Here is a 27,358-nt window from a genome sequence, read left to right on the forward strand (position 1 = left end):
CCCAGTGTTAAATGAACACTCCTGGTGTATATATAGGTCCAACTACAGGGTGTTAAAAATGAACACTGAAGCAGTGTTGAAGTTAATGAGATAATTAAGTGATTAATTAAGTGATGATTGGCCATTAGTGGTGACACCTGATGTTAATAAGCAGAATCATTGAATGAAAGAGAAACAACAAGAATGGAAAAAAGAGAAACACAAGAACTACTGACTTCGAACCTTTACACATTATTGCACTTACCAGTGTGACTTTATTTCTGTCATACATCTACAAAAAGTTATTGAGAATCAACAGAAGTTTAGACGGCAATGTTTTATGGAATTTTTCATTTCAAGCCACCATTATGGTGGTTAGTGTTTGTTTTAGTTGGGCTATTGAACCTTTTTATTTTTTATTGTGAGTTTTTCTCTGGCTGCTCTAGCATTGTGTTTATAAAGCACAATTGTTATTGCACGAGAAAACCTTTAAACAATATGTTGTGATGATGACATTATCGTCACGTAGTAACCTGATTCACTGATGTCATTTAGAGTCTAAATCTTTGATTATATGATGGATGTTGTGTTTCAGCATTAGGGATTGTAGCCGTGAGATTCTACAGTTTGAAATCCAACAACAATATGAACAATTTTGAAAAATTTTGTGCACTGGAGCTCTTGTGTTTAGACACACAAACATCAAGAATCAGCATATTAATCACAACAATGGTGACACAGATCAACGCTGAACATCACAAAACAAGCTATTAAAGTCATAACAAACAATAGCAAAAAAAAAAACATGCAAACAGGAAAAAAAATGAAAATTACTGGACAATTCAGCTGTATAATTTATTCATACTGCAATGCATGATGGGAGCCATGGATGCATTTTGATTGGTGGCTCCCATCATGCACTGCAATATGAATCTTTCGTGTGATTGTCACCATTGTTGAGAATCATATGTAGATTCTTGATATCTGTGTGTGATTTTAAAAGCTTTTTTTTTACTACTGTAATGAATAGAACCTAATCAGTTTATAATGCTGGTTGAGTGAATCAGGACATTACAGGATTGTATTTTCATAAACATAACCATTGTGACCTGGGCTGTGTTTCCCAAAAGCATTATAAGCCTAACTTGATCATAGAACGATAGCAACAAAAGATCTGCACGATCAATTTAGGCTTATGATGTTTTTGGGAAAAACAGCCGATGTCATGGTTTCTCTTGCAGTAACACATGTGCTTTATAAACACAGAGTTGGAGCAGGAAAAACTTTAGTTAAATAGTCAAGAGACTAACTAAACCATGATACTGGTTTAAATACAAGGAAAACAATGGCATCAGAAAAATACTACAATCAAAAAACTTTACTAGACAAGAGAAAATTATTTTCAAGCAAGCTACATAAACTGCACACATCAGCTATGGAATTAAAGAAAGGAAATGTAAATAAATTTTTTTTTAAACATTTTTGATCATATTTACCAGGGGTGCCATTAATATATATATACTAGTAATATATCTGTCTTCTTTGAAACACACTGTTAATCTGAAGTTAAACCTGCCTCCTGGTAGGTTTAATTTGAGCCTCAATTTAGTCCTGGGGTAACTCCAATCTTCCTCCAGGAAATCAGTTTATTAAACTCTGGACTAAACTAAATCTAGGACTATTTAAAGCCATGACAGAGAAAGCGGATTTCTATTAATCTGGTTTAAAGGGCCATTTAAGTCTAGGACTAGGTTTTATCTCTGTCTGGGAGACCGCCCCTCAGAGTTGATCTGAATTTTCGTTTAATTTTCACCATTGTTGAGATTCATATGCTGATTCTTGATGTGTGTGTGAGTATACATGACTGTGTCAAATTATTTTCTGCATAATGACTTCATAAAATCTTTCAGAGTATCACAGCAGAACAGATGTTTCTGCAGGATGATTGGCTTAAAAAATAACCAATTTAGTATTTAAATAATTTAATCAGAGCTTAGACTCTGGTATCAATGAATTTCTATAATAAACATATATTGGAAACATACAGATAAATCAGCAAAAGAAAAACTTTAGTTAAAGGGTCAAGAGACTACCTAAACCATGATACTGGTTCCCTGGCACGTGATCACCATAACGATGACCACAAACTTTATTATTTTCAATAAAATATCAACATCTAAACCTCTGTTAATTCTCAATAAATACCTTAGTACGAGAGAAATAAAGTCTGGATTGTAATAAGTGAAAATGCTGAGATCTTGAGAGATCTGGTACCAACACTGAGAATAAGTACCAACACTAAAACCTATTCAAACCCAGTGCAGGGCCAGTTATAGATTAGTAGCCTAATTAAAAATCCTTGAACATACAAATGTGTGTGGAATTAATGAAATATTAAGCTATAATCTAAGCGTTCTACTGACAAAAACAGTTTGGGAACCTCTGGTCTAATTGAAGCCGAGGAAAGGAGCGGGTTACAAAAGAACAAGTGCTCAGAGTTGTGTGTTGCTTGTAGACTGAGAGAGAAAAGCCTGTCGATCGCCCCCTGGAGGAGAAAGACAGAATGACGAGGCTGAGCTGTCCTTTACCACACCGAAAGCAGACAGAAGCCAGAGAGAAAGCAACATGAAAGACAAATAAATGAAGCAATCGAATTGAAAAGGATAAAGGAAAAACCGTGGGAGCCGAGCCATGAAGTGTATTAGTGAATTGATAAAGCAAAAGCTTACAGCACCTGGTATTCCCAGGCGGTCTCCCATCCAAGTACTAACCAGGCCCGACCCTGCTTAGCTTCCGAGATCGGACGAGATCGGGCGTGTTCAGGGTGGTATGGCCGTAAGCGAGAGTCTCAGCCGATAGAGGCATATTTAAAGAAGGCACACGAGTCTCGGCCCGCATTCACACACACTGCAGCTGCAAGACAAACAGCATCCACAAAGCGTTTTCATGGCTTTATACCGCTGTTCAAAATATTAATTCATTAGACCTCTATACGCATTAAATTAATAATAAATTATATATTTTGGGGATTTTATAGACTATTCTAAGACATAAAGTGAGCAGGATAAAAATATAGCACATGTATTTATGTACATAAGCATGTATTTATGATACTAAGCAGAAGCCTTCTCAGCTCGACAGCGCCCCACACATTCTCATATGTAAATCTGTGGTGAAAAATGGGACTGCAGTGTTCTAACCATCTTTAGTTCTTTTTTAACATTAGGCATGCAGAGACATCAAGAATCAACATATGAATCCCAACAATGGTGGCAATCAAGAAAGTTTTTTTGTGACTATTAGCTTGTTTTGTGACATTCAGGGGCGGTTTCCCGGACAGAGTTTAAATTGAGACTGGAGTAGGCCTTAATCTAGAACAGTTAACCGTGACTTAAAAAAATGGCTTTCTGTAGCACAGATTAAGTACAGATTAGTTACACCTGGACTATGGAGTCCTGAACTAAAATAAACCAGATTAATTTAAAACCAACTGTACTAATCTGAATTAGCATTACAGAGGTTGCATATAAAACATGGAATGAACCAAGAAAAGCTAAAAATTGCATGGAACTGAGAGAAGCAAATACAAGGAAAACAATGGCATCAGAAAAATACTGCAATCAAAAAAACTTTACTAAACAAGAGAAAATTATTTTCAAGCAAGCTACATAAACTGCACACATCAGCTATGGAATAAAATAAAGAAAATGTAAATACATTTTTTTACAAACATTTGTGATCATTTTTACCAGGGGTGCCATTAATATATATACATATATATGTATATACTAGTAACATATATGTCTTCTTTGAAACACTGTTAATCTGAAGTTAAACCTGCCTCCTGGTAGGTTTAATTTAAGCCTCAATTTAGTCCTGGGGTAACTCCAATCTTCCTCCAGGAAATCAGTTTATTAAACTCTGGACTAAACTAAATCTAGGACTATTTAAAGTCATGACAGAGAAAGCGGATTTCTGTTAATCTGGTTTAAAGGGCCATTTAAGTCTAGGACTAGGTTTTATCTCTGTCTGGGAGACCGCCCCTCAGAGTTGATCTGAATTTTCGTTTAATTGTCACCATTGTTGAGATTCATATGCTGATTCTTGATGTGTGTGTGAGTATACATGACTGTGTCAAATTAATTTCTGCATAATGACTTCATAAAATCTTTCAGAGTATCACAGCAGAACAGATGTTTCTGCTGGATGATTGGCTTAAAAAATAACCAATTTAGAATTTAAACAACTTATTCAGAGCTTAGACTCTGGTATCAATGAATTGCTATAATAAACATATATTGGAAACATACAGATAAATCAGCAAAAGAAAAACATTAGTTAAAGGGTCAAGAGACTACCTAAACCATGATACTGGTTCCCTGGCACGTGATCACCATAACGATGACCACAAACTTTATTATTTTCAATAAAACATCAACATCTAAACCTCTGTTAATTCTCAATAAATACCTTAGTACGAGAGAAATAAAGTCTGGATTGTAATAAGTGAAAATGCTGAGATCTTGAGAGATCTGGTACCAACACTGAGAATAAGTACCAACACTAAAACCTATTCAGACCCAGTGCAGGGCCAGTTATAGATTAGTAGCCTAATTAAAAATCCTTGAACATACAAATGTGTGTGGAATTAATGAAATATTAAGCTATAATCTAAGCGTTCTACTGACAAAAACAGTTTGGGAACCTCTGGTCTAATTGAAGCCGAGGAAAGGAGCGGGTTACAAAAGAACAAGTGCTCAGAGTTGTGTGTTGCTTGTAGACTGAGAGAGAAAAGCCTGTCGATCGCCCCCTGGAGGAGAAAGACAGAATGACGAGGCTGAGCTGTCCTTTACCACACCGAAAGCAGACAGAAGCCAGAGAGAAAGCAACATGAAAGACAAATAAATGAAGCAATCGAATTGAAAAGGATAAAGGAAAAACCGTGGGAGCCGAGCCATGAAGTGTATTAGTGAATTGATAAAGCAAAAGCTTACAGCACCTGGTATTCCCAGGCGGTCTCCCATCCAAGTACTAACCAGGCCCGACCCTGCTTAGCTTCCGAGATCGGACGAGATCGGGCGTGTTCAGGGTGGTATGGCCGTAAGCGAGAGTCTCAGCCGATAGAGGCATATTTAAAGAAGGCACACGAGTCTCGGCCCGCATTCACACACACTGAAGCTGCAAGACAAACAGCATCCACAAAGCGTTTTCATGGCTTTATACCGCTGTTCAAAATATTAATTCATTAGACCTCTATACGCATTAAATTAATAATAAATTATATATTTTGGGGATTTTATAGACTATTCTAAGACATAAAGTGAGCAGGATAAAAATATAGCACATGTATTTATGATAATAAGCAGAAGCCTTCTCAGATCGACAGCGCCCCATACATTCTCATATGTAAATCTGTGGTGAAAACTGGAACTGCAGTGTTCTAACCATCTTTAGTTCTTTTTTAACATTAGGCATGCAGAGACATCAAGAATCAACATATGAATCCCAACAATGGTGGCAATCAAGAAAGTTTTTTTGTGACTATTAGCTTGTTTTGTGACATTCAGGGGCGGTTTCCCGAACAGAGTTTAAATGAAGACTGGAGTAGGCCTTAATCTAGAACAGTTAACCGTGACTTAAAAAAATGGCTTTCTGTAGCACAGATTAAGTACAGATTAGTTACACCTGGACTATGGAGTCCTGAACTAAAATAAACCAGATTAATTTAAAACCATCTGTACTAATCTGAATTAGCATGACAGAGGTTGCCTATAAAACATGGAATGAACCAAGAAAAGCTAAAAATTGCATGGAACTGAGAGAAGCAAATACAAGGAAAACAATGGCATCAGAAAAATACTGCAATCAAAAAAACTTTACTAAACAAGAGAAAATTATTTTCAAGCAAGCTACATAAACTGCACACATCAGCTATGGAATAAAATAAAGAAAATGTAAATAATTTTTTGTACAAACATTTGTGATCATTTTTACCAGGGGTGCCATTAATATATATATACATATATATGTATATACTAGTAATATATGTGTCTTCTTTGAAACACACTGTTAATCTGAAGTTAAACCTGCCTCCTGGTAGGTTTAATTTAAGCCTCAATTTAGTCCTGGGGTAACTCCAATCTTCCTCCAGGAAATCAGTTTATTAAACTCTGGACTAAACTAAATCTAGGACTATTTAAAGTCATGACAGAGAAAGCGGATTTCTGTTAATCTGGTTTAAAGGGCCATTTAAGTCTAGGACTAGGTTTTATCTCTGTCTGGGAGACCGCCCCTCAGAGTTGATCTGAATTTTCGTTTAATTGTCACCATTGTTGAGATTCATATGCTGATTCTTGATGTGTGTGTGAGTATACATGACTGTGTCAAATTATTTTCTGCATAATGACTTCATAAAATCTTTCAGAGTATCACAGCAGAACAGATGTTTCTGCAGGATGATTGGCTTAAAAAATAACCAATTTAGTATTTAAACAACTTATTCAGAGCTTAGACTCTGGTATCAATGAATTGCTATAATAAACATATATTGGGAACATACAGATAAATCAGCAAAAGAAAAACATTAGTTAAAGGGTCAAGAGACTACCTAAACCATGATACGGGTTCCAGTATCTCCAATCTTCCTCCAGGAAATCAGTTTATTAAACTCTGGACTAAACTAAATCTAGGACTATTTAAAGCCATGACAGAGAAAGCGGATTTCTGTTAATCTGGTTTAAAGGGCCATTTAAGTCTAGGACTAGGTTTTATCTCTGTCCGGGAAACCGCCCCTCAGAGTTTATCTGAATTTTCGTTTAATTATCACCATTGTTGAGATTCATATGCTGATTCTTGATGTCTGTGGGAGTATACAGGACTGTGTGAAATTATTTTCTGCATAATGACTTCATAAAATCTTTCAGAGTATCACAGCAGAACAGATGTTTCTGCAGGATGATTGGCTTAAAAAATAACCAATTTAGTATTTCAACAACTTAATCAGAGATTAGACTCTGGTATCAATGAATTGCTATAATAAACACATATTGGAAACATACAGTTAAATCATCAAAAGAAAAACTTTAGTTAAAGAGTCAAGAGTCAAGAGACTAACTAAACCATGATACTGGTTCCCTGGCACGTGATCACCATAACGATGACCTCAAACTTTATTATTTTCAATAAAACATCAACATCTAAACCTCTGTTAATTCTCAATAAATACCTTAGTACGAGAGAAAGTCTGGATTGTAATAAGTGAAAATGCTGAGATCTTGAGAGATCTGGTACCAACACTGAGAATAAGTACCAACACTAAAACCTATTCAGACCCAGTGCATGGCCAGTTATAGGTTAGTAACCTAATTAAAAATCCATGAACATGCAAATGTGTGTAGAATTAATGAAATATTAAGCTATAATCTGAGCAATCTGCTAACAAAAACAGTTTGGGAACCTCTGGTCTAATTGAAGTCGAGGAAAGGAGTGGGTTACAAAAGAACAAGCACTCAGAGTTGTGTGTTGCTTGTAGACTGAGAGAGAAAAGCCTGTCCATCGCCCCCTGGAGGAGAAAGACAGAATGACGAGGCTGAGCTGTCCTTTACCCCACCGAAAGCAGACAGAAGCCAGAGAGAAAGCAACATGAAAGACAAATAAATGAAGCAATTGAATTGAAAAGGATAAAGGAAAAACAGTGGGAGCCGAGCCATGAAGTTTATTAGTGAATTGATAAAGCAAAAGCTTACAGCACCTGGTATTCCCAGGCGGTCTCCCATCCAAGTACTAACCAGGCCCAACCCTGCTTAGCTTCCGAGATCGGACGAGATCGGGCGTGTTCAGGGTGGTATGGCCATAAGCGAGAGTCTCAGCCGATAGAGGGATATTTAAAGAAGGCACACGAGTCTCGGCCCGCATTTACACACACTGCAACTGCAAGACAAACAGCATCCACAAAGCATTTTCATGTCTTTATACAGCTGTTCAAAATATTCATTCATTAGACCTCTATAGGGATTAAATTAATAATAAACTATATATTTTTGGGATTTTATAGACTATTCTAAGACATAAGTTAGCAGGATATTAAAATATAGCACATGCATTTATGTACATAAGCATGTATTTATGATAATAAGCAGAAGCCTTCTAAGCTCGACAGCACCCCACAATTTCTCATATGTAAATCTGTGGTGAAAAATGGAACTGCACTGTTCTAACCAACTTTAGTTCTTTATTAACATTGGGCATGCAGAGACATCAAGGATCAACATATGAATCCCAACAATGGTGACAATCAAGAAAGCTTTTTTGTGACTATAAGCTTGTTTTGTGACAGGGGCGGTTTCCCGGACAGGGTTTAAATTAAGACAGGAGTAGGCCTTAATCTAGAATAGTTAACCATGACTTAAAAAATGGTTTTCTGTAGCACAGATTAAGTACAGATTAGTTACACCTGGACTATGGAGTCCTGAACTAAAATAAACCAGATTAATTTAAAACCAACTGTACTAATCTGAATTAGCATGACAGAGGTTGCCTATAAAACATGGAATGAACCAAGAAAAGCTAAAAATTGCATGGAACTGAGAGAAGCAAATACAAGGAAAACAATGGCATCAGAAAAATACTGCAATCAAAAAAACTTTACTAAACAAGAGAAAATCATTTTCAAGCAAGCTACATAAACTGCACACATCAGCTATGGAATAAAATAAAAGAAATGTAAATACATTTTTTACAAACATTTTTGATCATATTTACCAGGGGTGCCATTAATATATATATATATATATATATATATATATATACTAGTAATATGTGTGTCTTCTTTGAAACACACTGTTAATCTGAAGTTAAACCTGCCTCCTGGTAGGTTTAATTTAAGCCTCAATTTAGTCCTGGGGTAGCTCCAATCTTCCTCCAGGAAATCAGTTTATTAAACTCTGGACTAAACTAAATCTAGGACTATTTAAAGCCATGACAGAGAAAGCGGATTTCTGTTAATCTGGTTTAAAGGGCCATTTAAGTCTAGGACTAGGTTTTATCTCTGTCCGGGAAACCGCCCCTCAGAGTTGATCTGAATTTTCGTTTAATTATCACCATTGTTGAGATTCATATGCTGATTCTTGATGTCTGTGGGAGTATACATGACTGTGTGAAATTATTTTCTGCATAATGACGTCATAAAATCTTTCAGAGTATCACAGCAGAACAGATGTTTCTGCAGGATGATTGGCTTAAAAAATAACCAATTTAGTATTTAAACAACTTAATCAGAGATTAGACTCTGGTATCAATGAATTGCTATAATAAACACATATTGGAAACATACAGTTAAATCATCAAAAGAAAAACTTTAGTTAAAGAGTCAAGAGTCAAGAGACTAACTAAACCATGATACTGGTTCCCTGGCACGTGATCACCATAACGATGACCTCAAACTTTATTATTTTCAATAAAACATCAACATCTAAACCTCTGTTAATTCTCAATAAATACCTTAGTACGAGATAAATAAAGTCTGGATTGTAATAAGTGAAAATGCTGAGATCTTGAGAGATCTGGTACCAACACTGAGAATAAGTACCAACACTAAAGCCTATTCAGACCCAGTGCATGGCCAGTTATAGGTTAGTAACCTAATTAAAAATCCATGAACATGCAAATGTGTGTAGAATTAATGAAATATTAAGCTATAATCTGAGCAATCTGCTGACAAAAACAGTTTGGGAACCTCTGGTCTAATTGAAGTCGAGGAAAGGAGCGGGTTACAAAAGAACAAGCACTCAGAGTTGTGTGTTGCTTGTAGACTGAGAGAGAAAAGCCTGTCGATCGCCCCCTGGAGGAGAAAGACAGAATGACGAGGCTGAGCTGTCCTTTACCCCACCGAAAGCAGACAGAAGCCAGAGAGAAAGCAACATGAAAGACAAATAAATGAAGCAATTGAATTGAAAAGGATAAAGGAAAAACAGTGGGATCCGAGCCATGAAGTGTATTAGTGAATTGATAAAGCAAAAGCTTACAGCACCTGGTATTCCCAGGCGGTCTCCCATCCAAGTACTAACCAGGCCCGACCCTGCTTAGCTTCCGAGATCGGACGAGATCGGGCGTGTTCAGGGTGGTATGGCCGTAAGCGAGAGTCTCAGCCGATAGAGGGATATTTAAAGAAGGCACACGAGTCTCGGCCCGCATTCACACACACTGCAGCTGCAAGACAAACAGCATCCACAAAGCATTTTCATGTCTTTATACAGCTGTTCAAAATATTCATTCATTAGACCTCTATACAGATTAAATTAATAATAAATTATATAATTTTGGGATTTTATAGACTATTCTAAGACATAAAGAAGGATATTAAAATATAGCACATGCATTTATGTACATAAGCATGTATTTATGATAATAAGCAGAAGCCTACCCAGCGCCCCACAATTTCTCATATGTAAATCTGTGGTGAAAAATGGAACTGCAGTGTTCTAACCAACTTTAGTTCTTTTTTAATGTGAGGCATGCAGAGACATCAAGACTCAACATATGAATCCCAACAATGGTGACAATCAAGAAAGCTTTTTTGTGACTATTAGCTTGTTTTGTGACATTCAGGGGCGGTTTCCCGGACAGGGTTTAAATTAAGACAGGAGTAGGCCTTAATCTAGAATAGTTAACCATGACTTAAAAATGGCTTTCTGTAGCACAGATTAAGTACAGATTCTGAACTAAGGCCCTGTTTACACGAGAACGATTCTGGGTGAAAACGTAAAAATATTTTATCGGATGTGCCTTTCGTTTACACGGCGACAGCGTTTTGGAGGCTTAAAAACGCAAAAAAGTGAAACCACCCTCCAGAGTGGAAATCTTAAAAACGATCCACCTTCGCGTTCCCATCTAAACAGTAAAAACGCAAAACTGCCCACAATTATTTCCATACGTCGGACCTTCAAGTTGCCATAGCAGCTCTGATAAACGTACAAGAGTCTTTTCAGCAGTTGTACAAAATATTCTCAGATATTGGTGTTGTTGTGTCGTAGTGCTTCACACCTAGCCGCCTGGAGTGCATACTACATCGAATTTCACACACTTTTGCGTCACCATATGCACGCGGATTTCCCCCTGATAACGCTCGTCTAAACGCAGAATAAAAAGTGATAACGCAACGCCACTTTTGCGTTTTCTCTTCAGATCGTTTCCGTGTAAACAGCCTGAAATAAACCAGATTAATTTAAAACCAACTGTACTAATCTGAAATAGCATGACAGAGGTTGCCTATAAAACATGGAATGAACCAAGAAAAGCTAAAAATTGCATGGAACTGAGAGAAGCAAATACAAGGAAAAAAATGGCAATTTAAGCAAGCTAAATAAACTGCACACTTCAGCTATGGAATAAAATAAAATAAATGTAAATATTTTTTTACAGCCATCTTTAAAAGTATTTACCAGGGGTGCCATTAATATATATATATATATATATATATACACACACATACTACTAATACATGTGTCTACTTTGAAACACAATGTTAATCTGAAGTTAAACCTGCCTCCTGGTAGGTTTAATTTAAGCCTCAATTTATTCCTGGGGTAACTCTAATCTTCTTCCAGGAAATCAGTTTATTAAACTCTGGACTAAACTAAATCTAGGACTATTTAAAGCCATGACAGAGAAAGCAGATTTCTGTTAATCTGGTTTAAAGGGCCATTTTAGTATAGGACTAGGATTAATTTCTGTCCGGGAAACCGCCCCCCAGAGTTGATCTGACTTTTTGTTTAATTGTCACCATTGTTGAGATTCATCTACTGATTCTTGATGTCTGTGTGAGTATACATAACCTTGTCAAATTATTTTCTGCATAATGACTTCATAAAATGTTTCAGAGTATCACAGCAGAACAGACATTTCTGCAGGAGGATTGGCATACAAAATAAATACATAAAAGTTAATCAACATCTAAACCTCTGTTAATTCTCAATAAAAAACCTTAGTATGAGAGAAATAAAGTCTGGATTGTAATAAGTGAAAATGCTGAGATCTTTAGAGATCTGTTACCAACACTGAGAATAAGTACCAACACTAAAACCTATTCAGACCCAGTGCAGGGCCAGTTATTGGTTAGTATCCTAATTAAAAATCCATGAACATGAAAATGTGTGTGGAATTAAGGCATCCACAAAGCGTTTTCATGTCTTTATAAACTTTAAAAAATATATATATACAGTATGTACACTACCAGTCAAAAGTTTGGCTGTGAGAGAGCGGCACGAGGCCGGTGGCGTGATTACTGATGAGCGCCACCTGCGTGACGCACCGGTCTTGTATCTCTTGTAGCAAATTAGCTCTATGAAATATTAATAACCCATCATAACTTGTTATAATTGATTATGAATATTTGGGTCAGTTAATCAGATTAACTTGATTTAGCTACATTAACATTACAACCAATTACTCAGTTCATCCTGTGAACCCTCAATATTGGTTATTAATTAATTAATAGAAATGTACATTTCCAGGGCATGGGAAATGTCTTTCTTACTTTACAGTACTAAGAGCAAGTAGTCAAGATCTATATGATTAGTGACTCCAGATATGAGCTTGAGACTTGGACAACTTTATGTGTGATATGAACAAGATTTTATTAACTAGACTAAATATTTAATCTACTCTAATCGTGCTTTTCCATTACCAGTACAGTCTGCAGTCTGCAGTGTTTTCACGTCACATTTTAGTATCGCCTCAGCCTCGCCTCAGGTGATACGAAAAAAAGTACCCGAAGCAGGTACAGGTACAACTTTTACACAGTGGAAAACCAAACAAAGGCGAGTCGAGTCGAGTCAAGCTGGTACTGTGTAGTGGAAAAGCGCCATAACATACACATACATACATGCATACAGTTTACCAAGGGAAAGAGAGCTGAAGTAGAATATAGGAAAGCAAGAAGTTATAGCATTGTTTGAAATTCAGCAGATCAACAGCCTTGAGCAAACCATCAGTTTAGTTCTAGCACGCCCTTCTTTAAAAGGTGTAAGGATACTTAATGTATCAAATAATGAGACTAAGTTTGATACTTGCATGTCTCGCCCATTTGAATTAAACTGTCCTGATGCAATTTGTTGAGGCTCCAGTTAATCTTTGCTGATGTTGTCTTGATGAGAGAGAACCGGTTGGAGTCAGAGGATTTGTGGTGAATGGAAAGACAAGGCCGCAGCCTGGCACAAGCTTGGGGGCCTTAGAAAACTTCTAGTTTAGCATAATCTTCAAATCAGGACTTCTCAGGAAGGACCAAGAGAAAGAGAGGGAGCTTAGAGAGCTAAGAGAGAGGCTGATCTTCATCAGTGATTTTTAAAGCTTGAAGATGTCACACCCTCTTGAGGTGTGTGAGCCAATAAGAAGTTGTCCCTTTGGAGGGAGATTTAACGACCCTTAGTGTTCGAGCAGGACATTTGAATCTGTAATTTCATGGGGTGTTTAAGAAAAAGTATCTTCAAGATTCTTATAATACCCATGCGTCACAAAGTTAGTAAAATGTAATGTAAATTAACAAATGGGGAACGAAGATTGGAGTCTATAGAGACCAAACATGCCACACATATGATTTTGGTTAACCAGGGTATGCATCTGAAACATTAACCCATTAGAGTTTACAAGAAAACATAGGCCACACAACATAAAAGGAAAATGATGAGATGGGAAAATTAGATACATGTTTATACATTTCTCAAGTGGTTATATATAGAATATACAGGTTTATTTCTCCTTCTCAGCAAGATTTAAGTAAGAGTCACAGCTCTCAGGAATTTCCTTTTGGGGTCGTAAAAATTCTTATCAATGTAACAGGACACTGAGTTTTGCCAGTGGTGTTAGCTTCATTGGTAACGCTTCCTTTTACAGTCCTGTTCCCCATGTACATACTATGTACTTATTATAGTAATTACAATAACTGGGTAATAACTAGGTACTAACCCTGAACCTACCCCTAAACCTAACCTTAACCCATGTACTTACCTTATATTACCCAGTAATTTCTTAGGTAAGTACACTGTAAGTACACTTAAGTTAACGCACTGTAAAATTAAGCATTATTACCCAGTACTTTCTTAGGTAAGTACACTGTAAGTACACGTAAGTTAACGTACTGTAAAAGGAAGCGTTACCGCTTCATTGTGATGTTAGTTTCGGGGGAAGTTACATAGACCTTTGTTGGGAGAGTGAGTTTGCCGGACTATTCATTAAATATACTGAATCATTTGTGTGTGTGTGATTGGTCCAAACGCTACAACTCCCCCCTTTCGAACGTTGTTGGCCGTGCTATAGACAACAACGAGCGACGTCAAAGGTGCAGAACGATCAGACACCCTTCCGGTTTGTGTCTCCTGGAGTGGTGGTTGTTCCACGGTGGATGATGTAGACAATAGCCAAGTCCAGGTCGCAGGTGCCGAGGCAGCAGGTGCCTTGACAGCGTGTCACCTGTCGTTTGAGGCAGGTGGTTGCTTGTGACTGCAGGGAGTGGTTATGGGTGTTGTGTAGCATGGAGAGAGTTTCTGACTGACCTAGTACTGGTAGCAAAAAGGCAGCAGGTGGTCATTCGCCCTTGGTTCTGCACCCAGTCACCAGGCGTCAGAAGTCTGCAGTGTTACTCTGCTCTGGCAGCAGTGCTGACTTGAGCTTGCCTGAGTTGTGTTGGGCAAGAGTCAGAGGTTTGTTCTTCCCAGTATTCCTCAGGTGAGTTTTGTTCAAGGAGCTCTTGTAACTCGGAAGCAGGCGTGTCCAGCTGTCGTTGTGCAGCCTCTGTTTGGCACCTGTGTGTAAGGTGTGGAGGAGGATGTTGTTGTAGACTGCTGTGAGACGTCCTGTGGTGTTTGCTGGGTGAGGATGTCCTTCCCATGGCTCCTCCCAGCGGTTGGTCTTGTGTCTGGGTCTATGGTCATGGTGACGGTACTGCCCTCTGCTGGCTAGGAGCAATTTGTTGAAGGCTCTTGCATTGTGGAAATGCTGGGTGCCTACTGGTGCCAGCTTTGCATTCTGGATTTTGCAGTTCAGAATCACTGGGGTCTTACAAACCCTTTTTGAGGAGGCCTTGTGTTTGTTAAAGGCCTTCTGTATCAGGTCACGCAGTTGTTGGATAGGCATTGTGTGGGGGCAGGCCATAATGCCTAAATGGTGACTTACAATAGGATGGAGGTTACGGAGGAAAAGGCTCTTGAAGCTGGTGTCCTCCTCCATCCCAGGTTCGTTGCGAGCTCTGAAATAAGCTCGTCTGAGTCTGTAAATGCAGGGATATGTTTGGTCATTCGGTTGAGGTCTTTGAGTGTCACTACACGCGTCCATTCAAGATTCGTCAGAGTCAATCCTTTTCCTTCCACGGCTGCAGAAGCTTTAAGGGGACTGTCCAATGACGTGTTAAGCAGAGGGGTCTGTCTCCCCCTTTGTAACTCTGTGCTTGACTGGAGGAGGTTTCTCTGCTGATTGCAAGTGGGGGAGTGAGATATCTCTCCTGCTGTGGATCTTTTTGCAGCAGGTAAGAGTGTCTCAGTTCTCGTTGCACCATGTTAAGTTCATCTTTGGTGTTGTCCAGCTGCTGGGTCAGCGCTTCAATTCCAGCTCAGGGCACATTCAGTTGACCTTCACAGGCCATGATTCTGGATTCTTTGTCCAAGAGTTCAGAATTTGCTGCTTTTAACAGTGACTCTTTGTGAACGAGTTCCTTTTCCAGGTCCTCTCTGGCTGTCCTTTCCAACTGCTCTTGTTGTTTAGCAGCCGTCAGAGCCTTTTGAAGCCTGTGGATTTCCTCCTGTGACTCCCTTCTGCCAAGGTCCTTGTGTCTGTCCTTAGCCTCCATCTCTAGTTGGTCTATGCGGCTTTTAGCATGTGTCAGCTCCTTTTGGGACTCTGTGATCTGGTGTTTGAGGTTGTTTACCTCCTGTTTCAAACCTGTGAGGTTGTGGGCCGGGAAGAAGATAACCTCAGTCAGATATTTGTGGTCATAACTCTGGTTTGAGTCATCTGTCATTAGTTCTCTTCCCTCGTTTTCTAATTGCTTTTGGTTCTTGTGCTGAAGGTCGTCAGCAGCCATGGGTAGAAGGGTGTTTCTCATAACACCTACACTGTAAAAAAGAAAATCGTAAAAAAACGGTCAATGACTGGCAGCTGTGGCTGCCAAACAAAAACCGTAAAAATAAAGTTAAATATCGTAATTTAAATGAAATGCAAAAAACATTTACAGAAATTTTCCTTAATTTTTTTACAGAAAAACAGTTATTTTACAACTATTTCCTGAATTATTACGATCAAACACCATTGTAAAAAAATCCCATAAAAAAACAGTCAAATGACTGTCAGCAACGGCTGCCATACAAAAACCATAAAATTATTGTAAAATATCTTAATTTAAATAAGTGCAAAATACTTTTACAGAAATCTTCATTAATCTTTTTTAACAGAAACACACAGTTAAAACACTGTTACTTCACATTTATATTCTGATTTATTTACTGAAAAACACGCAGTTAATTACATGCATGATTTGCTTTGACTATATACATCACTACATCAGTAACTACACAGTTACTGTCAGTTAAATAAAGAAACATGCAGCATTTCATCAGTATTTAATTGCTCATCCTGGACTGAAGCTCAGGCTCTACTCTTCAACACAATGGTGACACACGAAACACACCATACAGAAACACTTTAAACCCCAACAGAACATTAAACACTACCAGATCTCTCAGGATCTAAGCATCTTCACTTATTACAATCCAGACTATTTCTTTCATACTAACATTATTATTGAGAATTAACAGAGGTTTAGAAGTTGAAGCTTTATTGAAAAGAATAAAGTTTGATGTCACCATGATGGAGATCAGTGTTTGCTTTAGTTGGGCTCTTGAACTTTTAGTGTTTATCTTTAATGTTTCTCTGACTGCATTAACAACATGTCCCTGATGCATATTTGTTATGGTAAGAGTTTAAGAGAAACTCAGATTCAGATAAAGTTGGTCACTTTGTAGTGAGGATAGTCATCATGTAGAGTCCAGCTCCATTGATACCATCTGAAGTTTGATATCTGAATATGTCATTAAATAATAAATATTCCTTTTGCATGACAATAGCCATGAGCAAAACCTTTGGCTTTATGTTTATTCTGCCCTCACTGTTAGACTCAGATACCGCTATGCAGATAGATAAACTCCTCGACAATTGACAGTTGTGATGTCCTTTTATTGACGTATCCTTCAATAATCGACAGTGTGAAACTACAAAAAGAAACAAATAAACAGCGTGTATTCTAATGTATGTCACATGTATTTATGCAAAGTCTGCCTAACATTCATCAAAACTAAAAGCTATCAAATATAATCTTGTTTAACAAAAATGTTCACAAATATTGTTTTCAAGAATCATTTTAAACATAGTTTCTTAGACTTTCAGTTTCTTAGACATTCAAATAATATTTATTGGTCATTCTGAGGCCCCCCCATATGCTCCAAATCCACGCAAAATAGTCTTGTTTCTTTGTGCTTCTTTGGGCTGTTTTGCTGCCACATTCACCCAAAAAAGGCTAGTCTTTGAATTTTGAATTCTTTGAATTTGACCCGTCAGATTCCATGTCCCTATTTATTTATTAATATCTGATATGCTTTATAAAATAGACAGGGGAGATGGTTACACATCAAATGAGTCACTTTATTGAACATTACATTCAGTTGTGGTGAAATAAAGAGCGGTCACATTTTTAGATAGAATTAGATTAGTTAGTCAGATTCCGTGACCCTATACTGTAGCTGCCTATATATTTATCAATATCTGATCAATATGCTGAATAAAATATAAATGGGAGATGGTCAAACATCACATGAGTCACTTTACTGAACAGCTGATTTGCTGATTGAGTCAGTTATGAATAAATAAAGAGCGGTCACATTTTTCGGTAGCTATGAATTTGGCCCGTCATATTCTGTGATCTCAGAGTAATAGGCCTATGCAGTTGTAAGGAAAACTGTAGGATCTCCAACATTATTGGGTAGTTAATAGTAATTAGAATAAAGATAAGCATATGTGTATCAGACAATGAGAATATTTTATACAAAACGGCAAATCAGCTGTTCTACCGTAGTAGACGGTTACAGTAGAACATCGCGAAGTAGCAGTTAAAGCCGCGCATGCGCAATAGAACGCCGTTCCACCAGAGTCTGTTGTTTAAAGTCCCTAGTAGCTGGTGCCTCTCAATCTTTTTGATTTACAGGAGGAGGATTTACTCTTTATCTACATTATAATTCATATGATATTTATATTCTTAGTTGTGTAATGTATAACTACTAGGTCTGTGTATTGTTCTGGTCATAAGAGCATTATTACAATGCAGAAGATGGAAGTGGATATCTGGCACGGAGAATAAAAACTCTGCACAAAGAAGCATCAGAGGGACGGATGAAACGCCAACGGTAACCACAAACAGCTGAGAGATTTGATCTTTAGTCAGTTCTTTTATTAGCTTGGCTGGAAGGCTTGATAAACTTTTTTTAATTTTTTTTATTGAACATACAAATTGCTTATTTTACTCATCTTACTCACATTTGTGTGTACAAAAAGTATTCTTTTGTTCCAGATTGGTCTGTCATTAAGTCATAATGTAAATGAGGTCAAGTGTTACATAGTATCTCTTGAAAATATAATTGCTGTTCTTTTTAAATGCAAATATGTTTTGCATAATCATCCATGTTGGGCAAATTTAAAAGTCACTATGGGATACTGTATATGCATGTTTTCTATGTTTTTTCCTGTCATGTATCTAGTTTTGGTATAAATGTGTTGTGCTTTTGAAAGAAAAGGAACTGAATATTTGGTTTTCATATTGTCTTAAACACTTTCAAGTGGGACAACTACTGACAGTGATCCCTTCAAAGAAGACTTTTGAATGATGAACGTCAGTGTCAGGAAGCAATTGCCCTGATGAAGCATACAGCTGACGAGGCAGTGAAAAGGAAAATATAAGGTTAACACAGGCCGATCGCCAGAAGATGCTGCACGACCCTAAAGAGTCATCTGATATTCTAGCTATTTTCCCGCGATTCATGGATATACCAGGCATGGTATGTGAGACTTCAAATCTTTAAATTTGACATACAAATATGAAATTAAGTGCTATTGTTGTTCTGCAGTAACCCAGACTCATTAGGTAAAAAAGTGAGTTTCTACTGTGGTTCCTACTTTAATTATCTTTCACATTTTGTACAGACTTATCAAGATTTTTGTGATGCGACCTCTGCAAAGTTGTTCGAGAAATGGTCTACCAACATTGTGCTGGATTAAGCGTTATCTCTTTATGTAGATTCTAAAATGTGTGCTGCAGTTGATAAAATCATATTTAAATTTATTTGGAGAGGTAAGACAGAATATATTAAAAGGAAAACCATAATTAGAAGTGTATCAGAAGGAGGACTAAATGCTTTAGACTTTGACACTATCAATAATATATTTAAAATTAATTGGATCAAGCATTGTCTTTGTGATAATAGCCTTCCATGGTTTTTCATTCCCAATTTAATCTTCAAAAAATGTGGTGGTCTTAATTTTCTACTTGCTTGTGATTTTAAATGTACTAAACTCCCAATCAAGTTGTCCAACTTTCATAAACAAGCTTTGAATGCGTGGAAATTAGTTTACAAACACAATTTCTCTCCCCATTCCTGTGTTATTTGGAATAATCAATATGTACTATTTAAAAACAAAACCATTTTTTGGAACGATTGGTTTAACAAAGGTTTAATTTTTGTTAAAGATTTGATAAATCAATCAGGTGACCTACTTAATTATAATGAATTTATTAATTATATTGGGACAAATGTATCTTCTAAAGAATACTTTAAACTTATTCGTTGTATCTCCCCGAAATTACTTTATCTTATAAAAAAAGAAAAGATCTATAATCCTGTAACTCCAAGTTTTCTTCCTAGTCTGACTGTTGGGGGCCTTTCTATTCGAGATAAAAAATTTAATAATATATATATATCAGAAGAATTTTAACCAAAGAAAAAAGCTCTTCACCTAAGGCAATGGTGAAGTGGAAGCAGGATTACCACTTTCTTGTTTTTAAAAATTTGTGGTCTGATATAAATAAATATGTACTCCCTAATAAAGTTAAAGAAACTCACTTTAAAATAATAAACAGATACTATCCTTGTAATGACTTTATTAGTAAATTTAAAGAAGGGTTTTCACCACTATGCAGTTTCTGTAATGAAGAAAATGAAACTATAATACACTTATTTTTTAGTTGCAATTATACTAATTTATTTTGGTCCCAAGTTTCTTGGTTTCTTTTTGAGTTATTTTATAAATTTGTCACAATAACTGAGGTAATGGTCTTGTTTATGGATTGTAACTCTGATTTATTGGAAATGAATAATATAATTAAACTTCTCATTCTATTTGGAAAATATCATATACATAAAGCAAAATGTATATCCACTATACCAAATGTTAGACTATTTTCCACTGATTTGAAGATGTTTTATGACTCTCTAACTTCAATACAAAACAACTGCAAAGCTCTAAAGACATCAAAACTGTTGAAAAGGATACTCAATGTGTTAGAAAGATGATTGATATGTGAAATAAGATGCAGAATTTTTTTTTGTTTTTGTTTTTTGTTTGTTTGATTCAATCATTCAAATGTCTCTGTATTTCCCTTTAACGTTTTCTCAATAAAAAAAAAAAAAAAAAAAAAAAAACATTGTGCTGGATTAGTTTTCTCTCCCTCCAGCAGGAGGCGTTGTAGTTGTTACAAGTGTTATGTTTAACCTTTACTAGCATGAGAGTTAGAAATACAGCACATGTTAAAATATGACTGACAGCAGAATCCACTTCTGACCTAATCTACATTCTTCCTTCTTTGTTGTCTTACAGAAAGCATTGCTTCGCTTGTGAGTATTTTATGTTTAATATGAGTCTTGAAAACAATATTTGTAAACATTTTTGTTAAACAAGATTATATTTGATAGTTTTTAGTTTTGATGAATGTTAGCCAGACTTTGCATAAATACATGTGAACATACATTAGAATACACGCTGTTTATTTGTTTCTTTTTGGAGTTTCACTCTGTCGATTATTGAAGGATACGTCAATAAAAGGACATCACAACTGTCAATTGTCGAGGAGTTTATCTATCTGCATAGCTGTGTCTGAGTCTAACAGTGAGGGCAGAATAAACATAAAGCCAAAGGTTTTGCACAGAGCCGTGGCGTCACACAGACTATAGTGAGCTCCAAGACCTCCTCCAAAATGCTAAAGCCACTGAAGTTGAAGAAGGGAACTATGCATGTATGACAAGCATAGCTTTATTCAGATCTAGAGTTTAAATTCTGGTCACAACTTTACCCATTAGACATGCTTGATTCATATGCAACACAGACTTGCAATGTGTAAACTGTCAGAATGAAAATCACCTGTTTCTCTAACATTTCTAGTCTGATCTTTTCTCAAAGGCCTAGTACAGGAGTTGCAGATTTACCGTTTGAAATTGTTTTCATTTGGGTCTCTGAATAACTAAAGTAAAGTTGATATGTAGTAGATAAAGTTTAACTCTATGACCTCATTTCAATATCTGTAGAGTTTTCACCTTAATTCATCCACACATCTTTAGTCATCAAGATTTTGCCTTGAATGTGCTGTTAATACTGATTCTGTGTGCAGTATAAACTAAAGAGCACATCATCCAAGTGAAGTTAAGTCTAAATTAAACTAATTCAACTAATGTTCAACCCCTTCTACCTAAAAACCTAAAACAATGTGTTTATTTTGTTTTCTTGTCTCCAGGTTGGGACAGCGCCTCGTCACACACGTCAGACAGATACAGTACATGTGCTGTTTATTGTGTTTGAGATTATTGTGTTTCTTCACTGTATACCTTACATTTCACAGGTATATTCTCCATCTGTAAATGTTAGACGGTCATGCAAATATTTCCTTTTTGCTGTCAGGAGTGCACAAGCCATATGCAAGCCAAGCGATTCTCCGCTAACCTTCACAGACATCAGTAAATGAGCAAACACACGGAGCGCAATAATTCTGACTAAAATCTAATGGGTCATTCCGTGTCAAATCAACCAAGTTTCGGAAACTTCCCCAGCTCAAATTTTAGATTTTCTTAACATTTTTTCTGTAGAAAGACAAACATAAATAGTGAGGAAAGCCAAAATATTAAATGTGTCAGTAGTATATTTACTGAGTAATCCACTATTTTGTAGAGAGGGGTCAAAATGACCATTTTCACCTGAGATTTGGAGCCAAATTAGAGGGGTATACATTTTTTTTTTTTTTGAAATATGTCAGAATCCTTATTTTATTTTTACAAAGAGATTGGTAGGTCTATTAGTTAAATCTCTTTACTTTAGCAATCTTTGTCTCATTATATGCACTTCTTGTGTTTTTTGCCACAAGTTTGCATGCCTGTAACTCAAGAAGTATTAAAGATATCTTAATACCCTTTAAGATTCTGGTTCTTAACAAACTTTCCTTTTGTTATCTTCATTTTAAAGGCCCTCGATGGTTCAGTCCCAGAGTTATGGAGATCTTAATGCATATCCATGAGTAAATTGGTCAATTTCACACATTTTCAGTGGTCAAAAACCAAATGTGGGTCACTTTTTATACAGCTGATACTTTTTTCTTTAAAAGAGGAATACATGAAGAACAAATAATGTTGAAACTAGAAATGCATCTTAATAATTCTTGGGTTAAAAGAATCCTAACTTGAGGCAAAATACAAAAGTGCGTTTTGCCATTTTCTGTCATCGTTGGCATATAATGAGACAAATATTGCTAAAGCAAACAGATTTAACTAATAGACCAACCAACCTCTGTGTAAAAATAAAATAATGATTCTGCCATCTTTCTAAAATCATTTTTATACCCCTCTAATTTGGCTCCAAATCTCAGGTGAAAATTGTCTAATATATTTGTTGTTAGACATTAATTGTGCCATATGCAGGTTATAAATAAGTGTATTTTTATGATAGCAGTACCTGTAAAGTGTCTACAGTACTGGGGTAATCATTAAGATCATTTCTAAGCTCAGATGAATTGTGCTCCTCTTACCAGTTAACATTCAGTCTGTACTTTTGTTTTTATATGTATATTAATTTTTAATTTAGTGACCCTATAACCGTAAGTCTGCTATGAGCGAGGGATGGAGAGGAGGAGCGCTGCGCTACAATAAAACCCCGGCCTCAGTTCAATATTCTCTTTCACTTGGAAATACGTCACAACACTAAAGTAAAGTCAGTTACAACTTTCAGTTCACAGGGGCTTTAAGAACATTTCGAAATCACAATGAACAGCAATTTGCATATTTAGAAACATATTTAGGTATTATCCTGTGTTGGCGTAGATTTACAAATGAGTTGCTTTACAAATCTTGTGAAATGGCGCACACTGCGTTCCCAGATTCACGTTATAAGCAACACACACTCACAGCATGCAGAGATGAAATTTGAGAAACCCGAGACGCTCCACGCATATTAATGATAACAGTGCAAATATGAAACACAAACGGCATCCGACTTTTTGCATTCCCAAACGCACGTTATTGGAAACCTAAACAAACAGCGCATGCAGAGTTTGTGTGGAGCAGCGTTTACTGTGAACGGAGCTGAGGTCACTTTAACATGTAATCTGAAAATAATTACATGTAATCTGTAAATAAATGTAAATAATTAAAGCGTCGTGCTTCTCTGTGGCAGAAAAATCAGCACATATATTTCTTTAACTGAATCGCAGCCTTTGTGATTTCACAATAGCACAATGCTCTATTATGATTGTAAATGCTTATATATCGCGTAGCCCTATTAAACAGTGTAATAATGCAGTTCATCGCCACTTCTGGTATTTTACCGGTTACTCGACAAGTGTAAATTGCGAGTACTCGACTTTAATCGAGGAATCGTTACAGCCCTAGTTCACAGTGAATGAATGCAGTGAACTCTATCTGTGCATGTGCTGAGTTTAGCATTTGCATTGTTGATGACGATTACAGCATTTCACTAGATCACTAGACTTGTTTTCCATCAAAATAAAAGCTCGACTGCAGTTATCTCTTGCGTTTAGAAATTAAGGCAAAACTAATTATGAAAGTTTAATTTATTTTTCAGTGCATTTGCTATTACTGTCATATGAATAATATTATATTATTAGTAGTAATATGTAGTGTAATGTAGACTGAGACACTAGATCACAGCTAAGGTTTGAGTCCCTTTTAAAGTTCAGGTACAAGTCAATGCACTGACTTTGTTCAAGTTTGACACTGATTATGGGTTGGAGAAGTTGGACAGAAAACTTATAGAAACAGACAATGGGTGATCCTAGGGTTCTCAGCGATATCAAAATAAAAGTCCTGCTTCTAGCGGTCAAACTGAAAAATCATTAGCCAATGTAAAAAAAAAAAAAAGTGCCACATTTTGGCCAGATGAAAATGTAAATGGAAACAATGAAAGCATTTTCAATTAATCGTAACAGGCTTATTCATGAAGCTGAACTCAGTTTTTCAACTTTGGGCAAGCCTTTTTTAAATGTTTCCCTAGATTTCCATATCGGCTGAAAGTCTTCCCACATGAAGGGCAGAGATACGGCTTCTCTCCGGTGTGCACTCGCTCGTGCACTTTCAGGGCTCCCGAAACTGTGAAACTCTTTTCACAGTGTGAACACTTGTAAGGTTTTTCTCCAGTATGGATTCGTTCATGCACTTTCAGTTCACCGGCCCTAATAAAAGTACTTCCACAGTCCAAGCACACGTAGGGTTTCTCACCAATATGTGTTTTCTGATGGTCTTTAAACCCATTAAGCCACAGAAAACTCTTCCCACAAAAAGAACACACGTAACGCTTTTCTTCTTCATGAATCCTCATGTGTGTCTTTAAGTGTACGGCCAAAAAAAACTTCTTATCACAGCGCTCACAGCTAAATGGTCTTTCTCCAGTGTGAGACAGCAAGTGAGTTTTGAGATTGCAGGCCTCTGAAAATCTCCTGCCACACTCAGAGCACTGGTGTAATTTCTCCCCAGAATGAACCTTCATGTGCCTTTTCAAGCTGTTTTGATGTGTGAAACTCTTCCCACACAACATGCATGCGAAAGGCTTCTCTCCCGTGTGAATTTTGGTGTGTTCCTTAAGACCTTCCTTCTGCGTGAAACTCTTCCCGCACTGAGGGCAGGTAAAAGGCCTCTCACCGGAGTGAATTCGCAAGTGCCTCTTAAGGTCTCCTGAATTTGCGAAACACTTTTCGCACTGAGAGCAAGTGAACGGCTTCTCTCCAGTGTGAATCCTTATGTGCCTCCTAAGGTCTCGTTTACATGTGAAACTCTTTCCACATTGTGGGCAGGTGAAGCAGTTTTTCAGTTCTGTTCTTTCTGGTGAAAGATCATTTTCAGATTGGGAGCAATTAAAAGATTTTTCTCCAATTGTGAAATGATTAGGTTTCTGAACCTTCTTTTTCTCCTCCACTTCATTCTGTTCTTCACTTTCCTCTTTACCTTCCAACTGGTCTAAAATGAACACATGAAATAGTTAAAAATCAAGTAAACTGACTGTTAGAAACCAAGTGTTTATTTTAATTGATGTTTCATGTGCTTAAAGTTATTTATGCCATTTAAATGGTAATGACATTAGATGTGGTTGAAAAACAAACTTTGTGACCATGAAAACTTAGCTGTTCTTCTTACTTTATTTGTAAGTCATGAAAGAAGAATGGAAAGAATAAAGAACGATCACCAACCTCTTTGTTTCTCTCCATCTTCATCTTTTATGCTGCATGCTTCTGCATCACTCATGTCTTCACTATCCTCTTTAACAAACTCCATGTTTACAAGAGTATAGCAATTGTATATCTTGCCATTCACAAACAAATCCTCTATTAGCACTTAACATAGAGCTGTGCAATACTACATTTAATAATCTACAATACATTCACGTTACTAGCAAATAACAAACTTAAAACCAAGTCAAAACTTTCGTGCAGTTTTATATAAGACTAATGCAGAAGCGTTCAAAAGCACAAATCACTTCTTCCGTCTCGAGCCTGATCCGCGTATGCGCATGCGCGAATGACGTCACACCATCACAACGCGAAAGAACAGAATAAAGGTCCGCCAAAAAATACATAATTGTATAGACTTCTCATACGAAGAAGAAAATGTAATCAAATAACTAAAAATAATTGATAAAAAAATATCTACACTTTTTTTTGTTGGAAAAAACGAGTAGAAAATGTTCAAGATCCTGTTAAGATGTAGCCTACTGTTTGCACTATTGACATTTCTCTAAATGCATTTATATTACATTTACATTTAATCATTTAGCAGATGCTTTTGTACAAAGCTACTAACAAATGAGAAGAACAATAGAAGCCACAAAACCAATAGGGCAACAATATGCAAGTGTACACACACAACAATATACTTTAATAATAAATAAATGAATACATAAATAAAGGTCTGCCTAGGCAGAACATGAGGAATAAATGCGATCTAAACTGCATAAATTCAGCTCACCACAGTTTAAAGTCATGAAATCAAAATTGACAAACTCTTATTTGTTATGGAATATGAGTTATGCATAGACATTTTAAATTCATATTTCTTTCAATTAAATTTTTGGTCAAGATCTTCAATTGATAATGCAAGAATCAATCACGCTAGTAAGAATCGCTAAAAAGTAATTTTTTTGTCCCAGAATAAGAGAGTACACCAGACAGCAGAAGCTGCACAGCAGGATTTACAAGACCAGAACTGGCAAAACAAGCAGCAACTTTGTGATGCATATTCTCCATTGGCTGAACTTTACCACTGTCAATTGTTGAAAATCAGCATATCAGGCATTTCTTGAAAGTAATGGACAACACATGCACACCCATTGCAAGGAAAACAAATGTGTGAAAATGTCACCACCCAGCAAGCAATAGCCGTCATTTCACCGCCTCGGTTAACTATAGACTGTATAGTCCGTCTATGAGTAAACCGCTTCTAGACAAAATAACCTTGAATTTGGTTACATGTCATTTTTGCCAAAATAACTTGCTAAATGTATGATATTCCATAATGTAAGCAAAGTCAACAGTGATTACAAGGTTTTGGGTTTCATTTCTTTGACATGTTCTCTGCGTGCCTGTGTGTCTATTCTTGGGTTATGGTTAGACTTCTATTACATTTTCAATGACAGTCAGCCTACATCATGTTTTGTTTGAGCCTAGACGTCGTCAGGGCTGTGTTTGGATGGCTATTAGACGTCTTTTTAAAGCAAAATTGCTTGCTGGGTATTAGTGGTCCCCACTGTAATGGATTTAAACACTCATCTCCTCCAAATATCAGAGTCAAGAGGTCATTGCGGGCCA

The 27,358-nt window shown here is 36.7% G+C and overlaps 1 protein-coding gene and 4 non-coding genes across 5 annotated transcripts; all 5 read right to left on the reverse strand.

Moving 5' to 3' along the window:
* Positions 1 to 2,701: 2,701 nt before the first annotated feature.
* LOC143741914 (5S ribosomal RNA) lies at positions 2,702 to 2,820 on the reverse strand. The gene has a single exon (XR_013205277.1). It is a non-coding gene; the product is annotated as a 5S ribosomal RNA (ribosomal RNA).
* Positions 2,821 to 4,966: 2,146 nt separating this feature from the next.
* Positions 4,967 to 5,085, reverse strand: LOC143741957 (5S ribosomal RNA). Its single transcript, XR_013205295.1, has one exon. It is a non-coding gene; the product is annotated as a 5S ribosomal RNA (ribosomal RNA).
* Positions 5,086 to 7,717: 2,632 nt separating this feature from the next.
* Positions 7,718 to 7,836, reverse strand: LOC143742072 (5S ribosomal RNA). Its single transcript, XR_013205344.1, has one exon. It is a non-coding gene; the product is annotated as a 5S ribosomal RNA (ribosomal RNA).
* Positions 7,837 to 9,994: 2,158 nt separating this feature from the next.
* LOC143742009 (5S ribosomal RNA) lies at positions 9,995 to 10,113 on the reverse strand. Its single transcript, XR_013205316.1, has one exon. It is a non-coding gene; the product is annotated as a 5S ribosomal RNA (ribosomal RNA).
* An 11,715-nt stretch (positions 10,114 to 21,828) lies between these two features.
* Positions 21,829 to 26,066, reverse strand: LOC143751899 (uncharacterized). Its single transcript, XM_077244736.1, has 2 exons — positions 25,745 to 26,066; positions 21,829 to 25,514 (listed from the first exon to the last, which is right to left on the reverse strand). The coding sequence occupies exons 1-2, from the start codon at positions 25,827 to 25,829 to the stop codon at positions 24,511 to 24,513; spliced, it is 1,089 nt and encodes a 362-aa protein (XP_077100851.1). The 5' UTR covers positions 25,830 to 26,066; the 3' UTR covers positions 21,829 to 24,510.
* Between the last annotated feature and the right edge of the window lie 1,292 nt (positions 26,067 to 27,358).

Source organism: Siphateles boraxobius, unplaced genomic scaffold (genome assembly GCF_051911475.1).
Source record: "Siphateles boraxobius isolate OS27281-9 unplaced genomic scaffold, OSU_SipBor_1 1, whole genome shotgun sequence".
In the NCBI taxonomy this organism is placed as follows: Eukaryota; Metazoa; Chordata; class Actinopteri; order Cypriniformes; family Leuciscidae; genus Siphateles; species Siphateles boraxobius.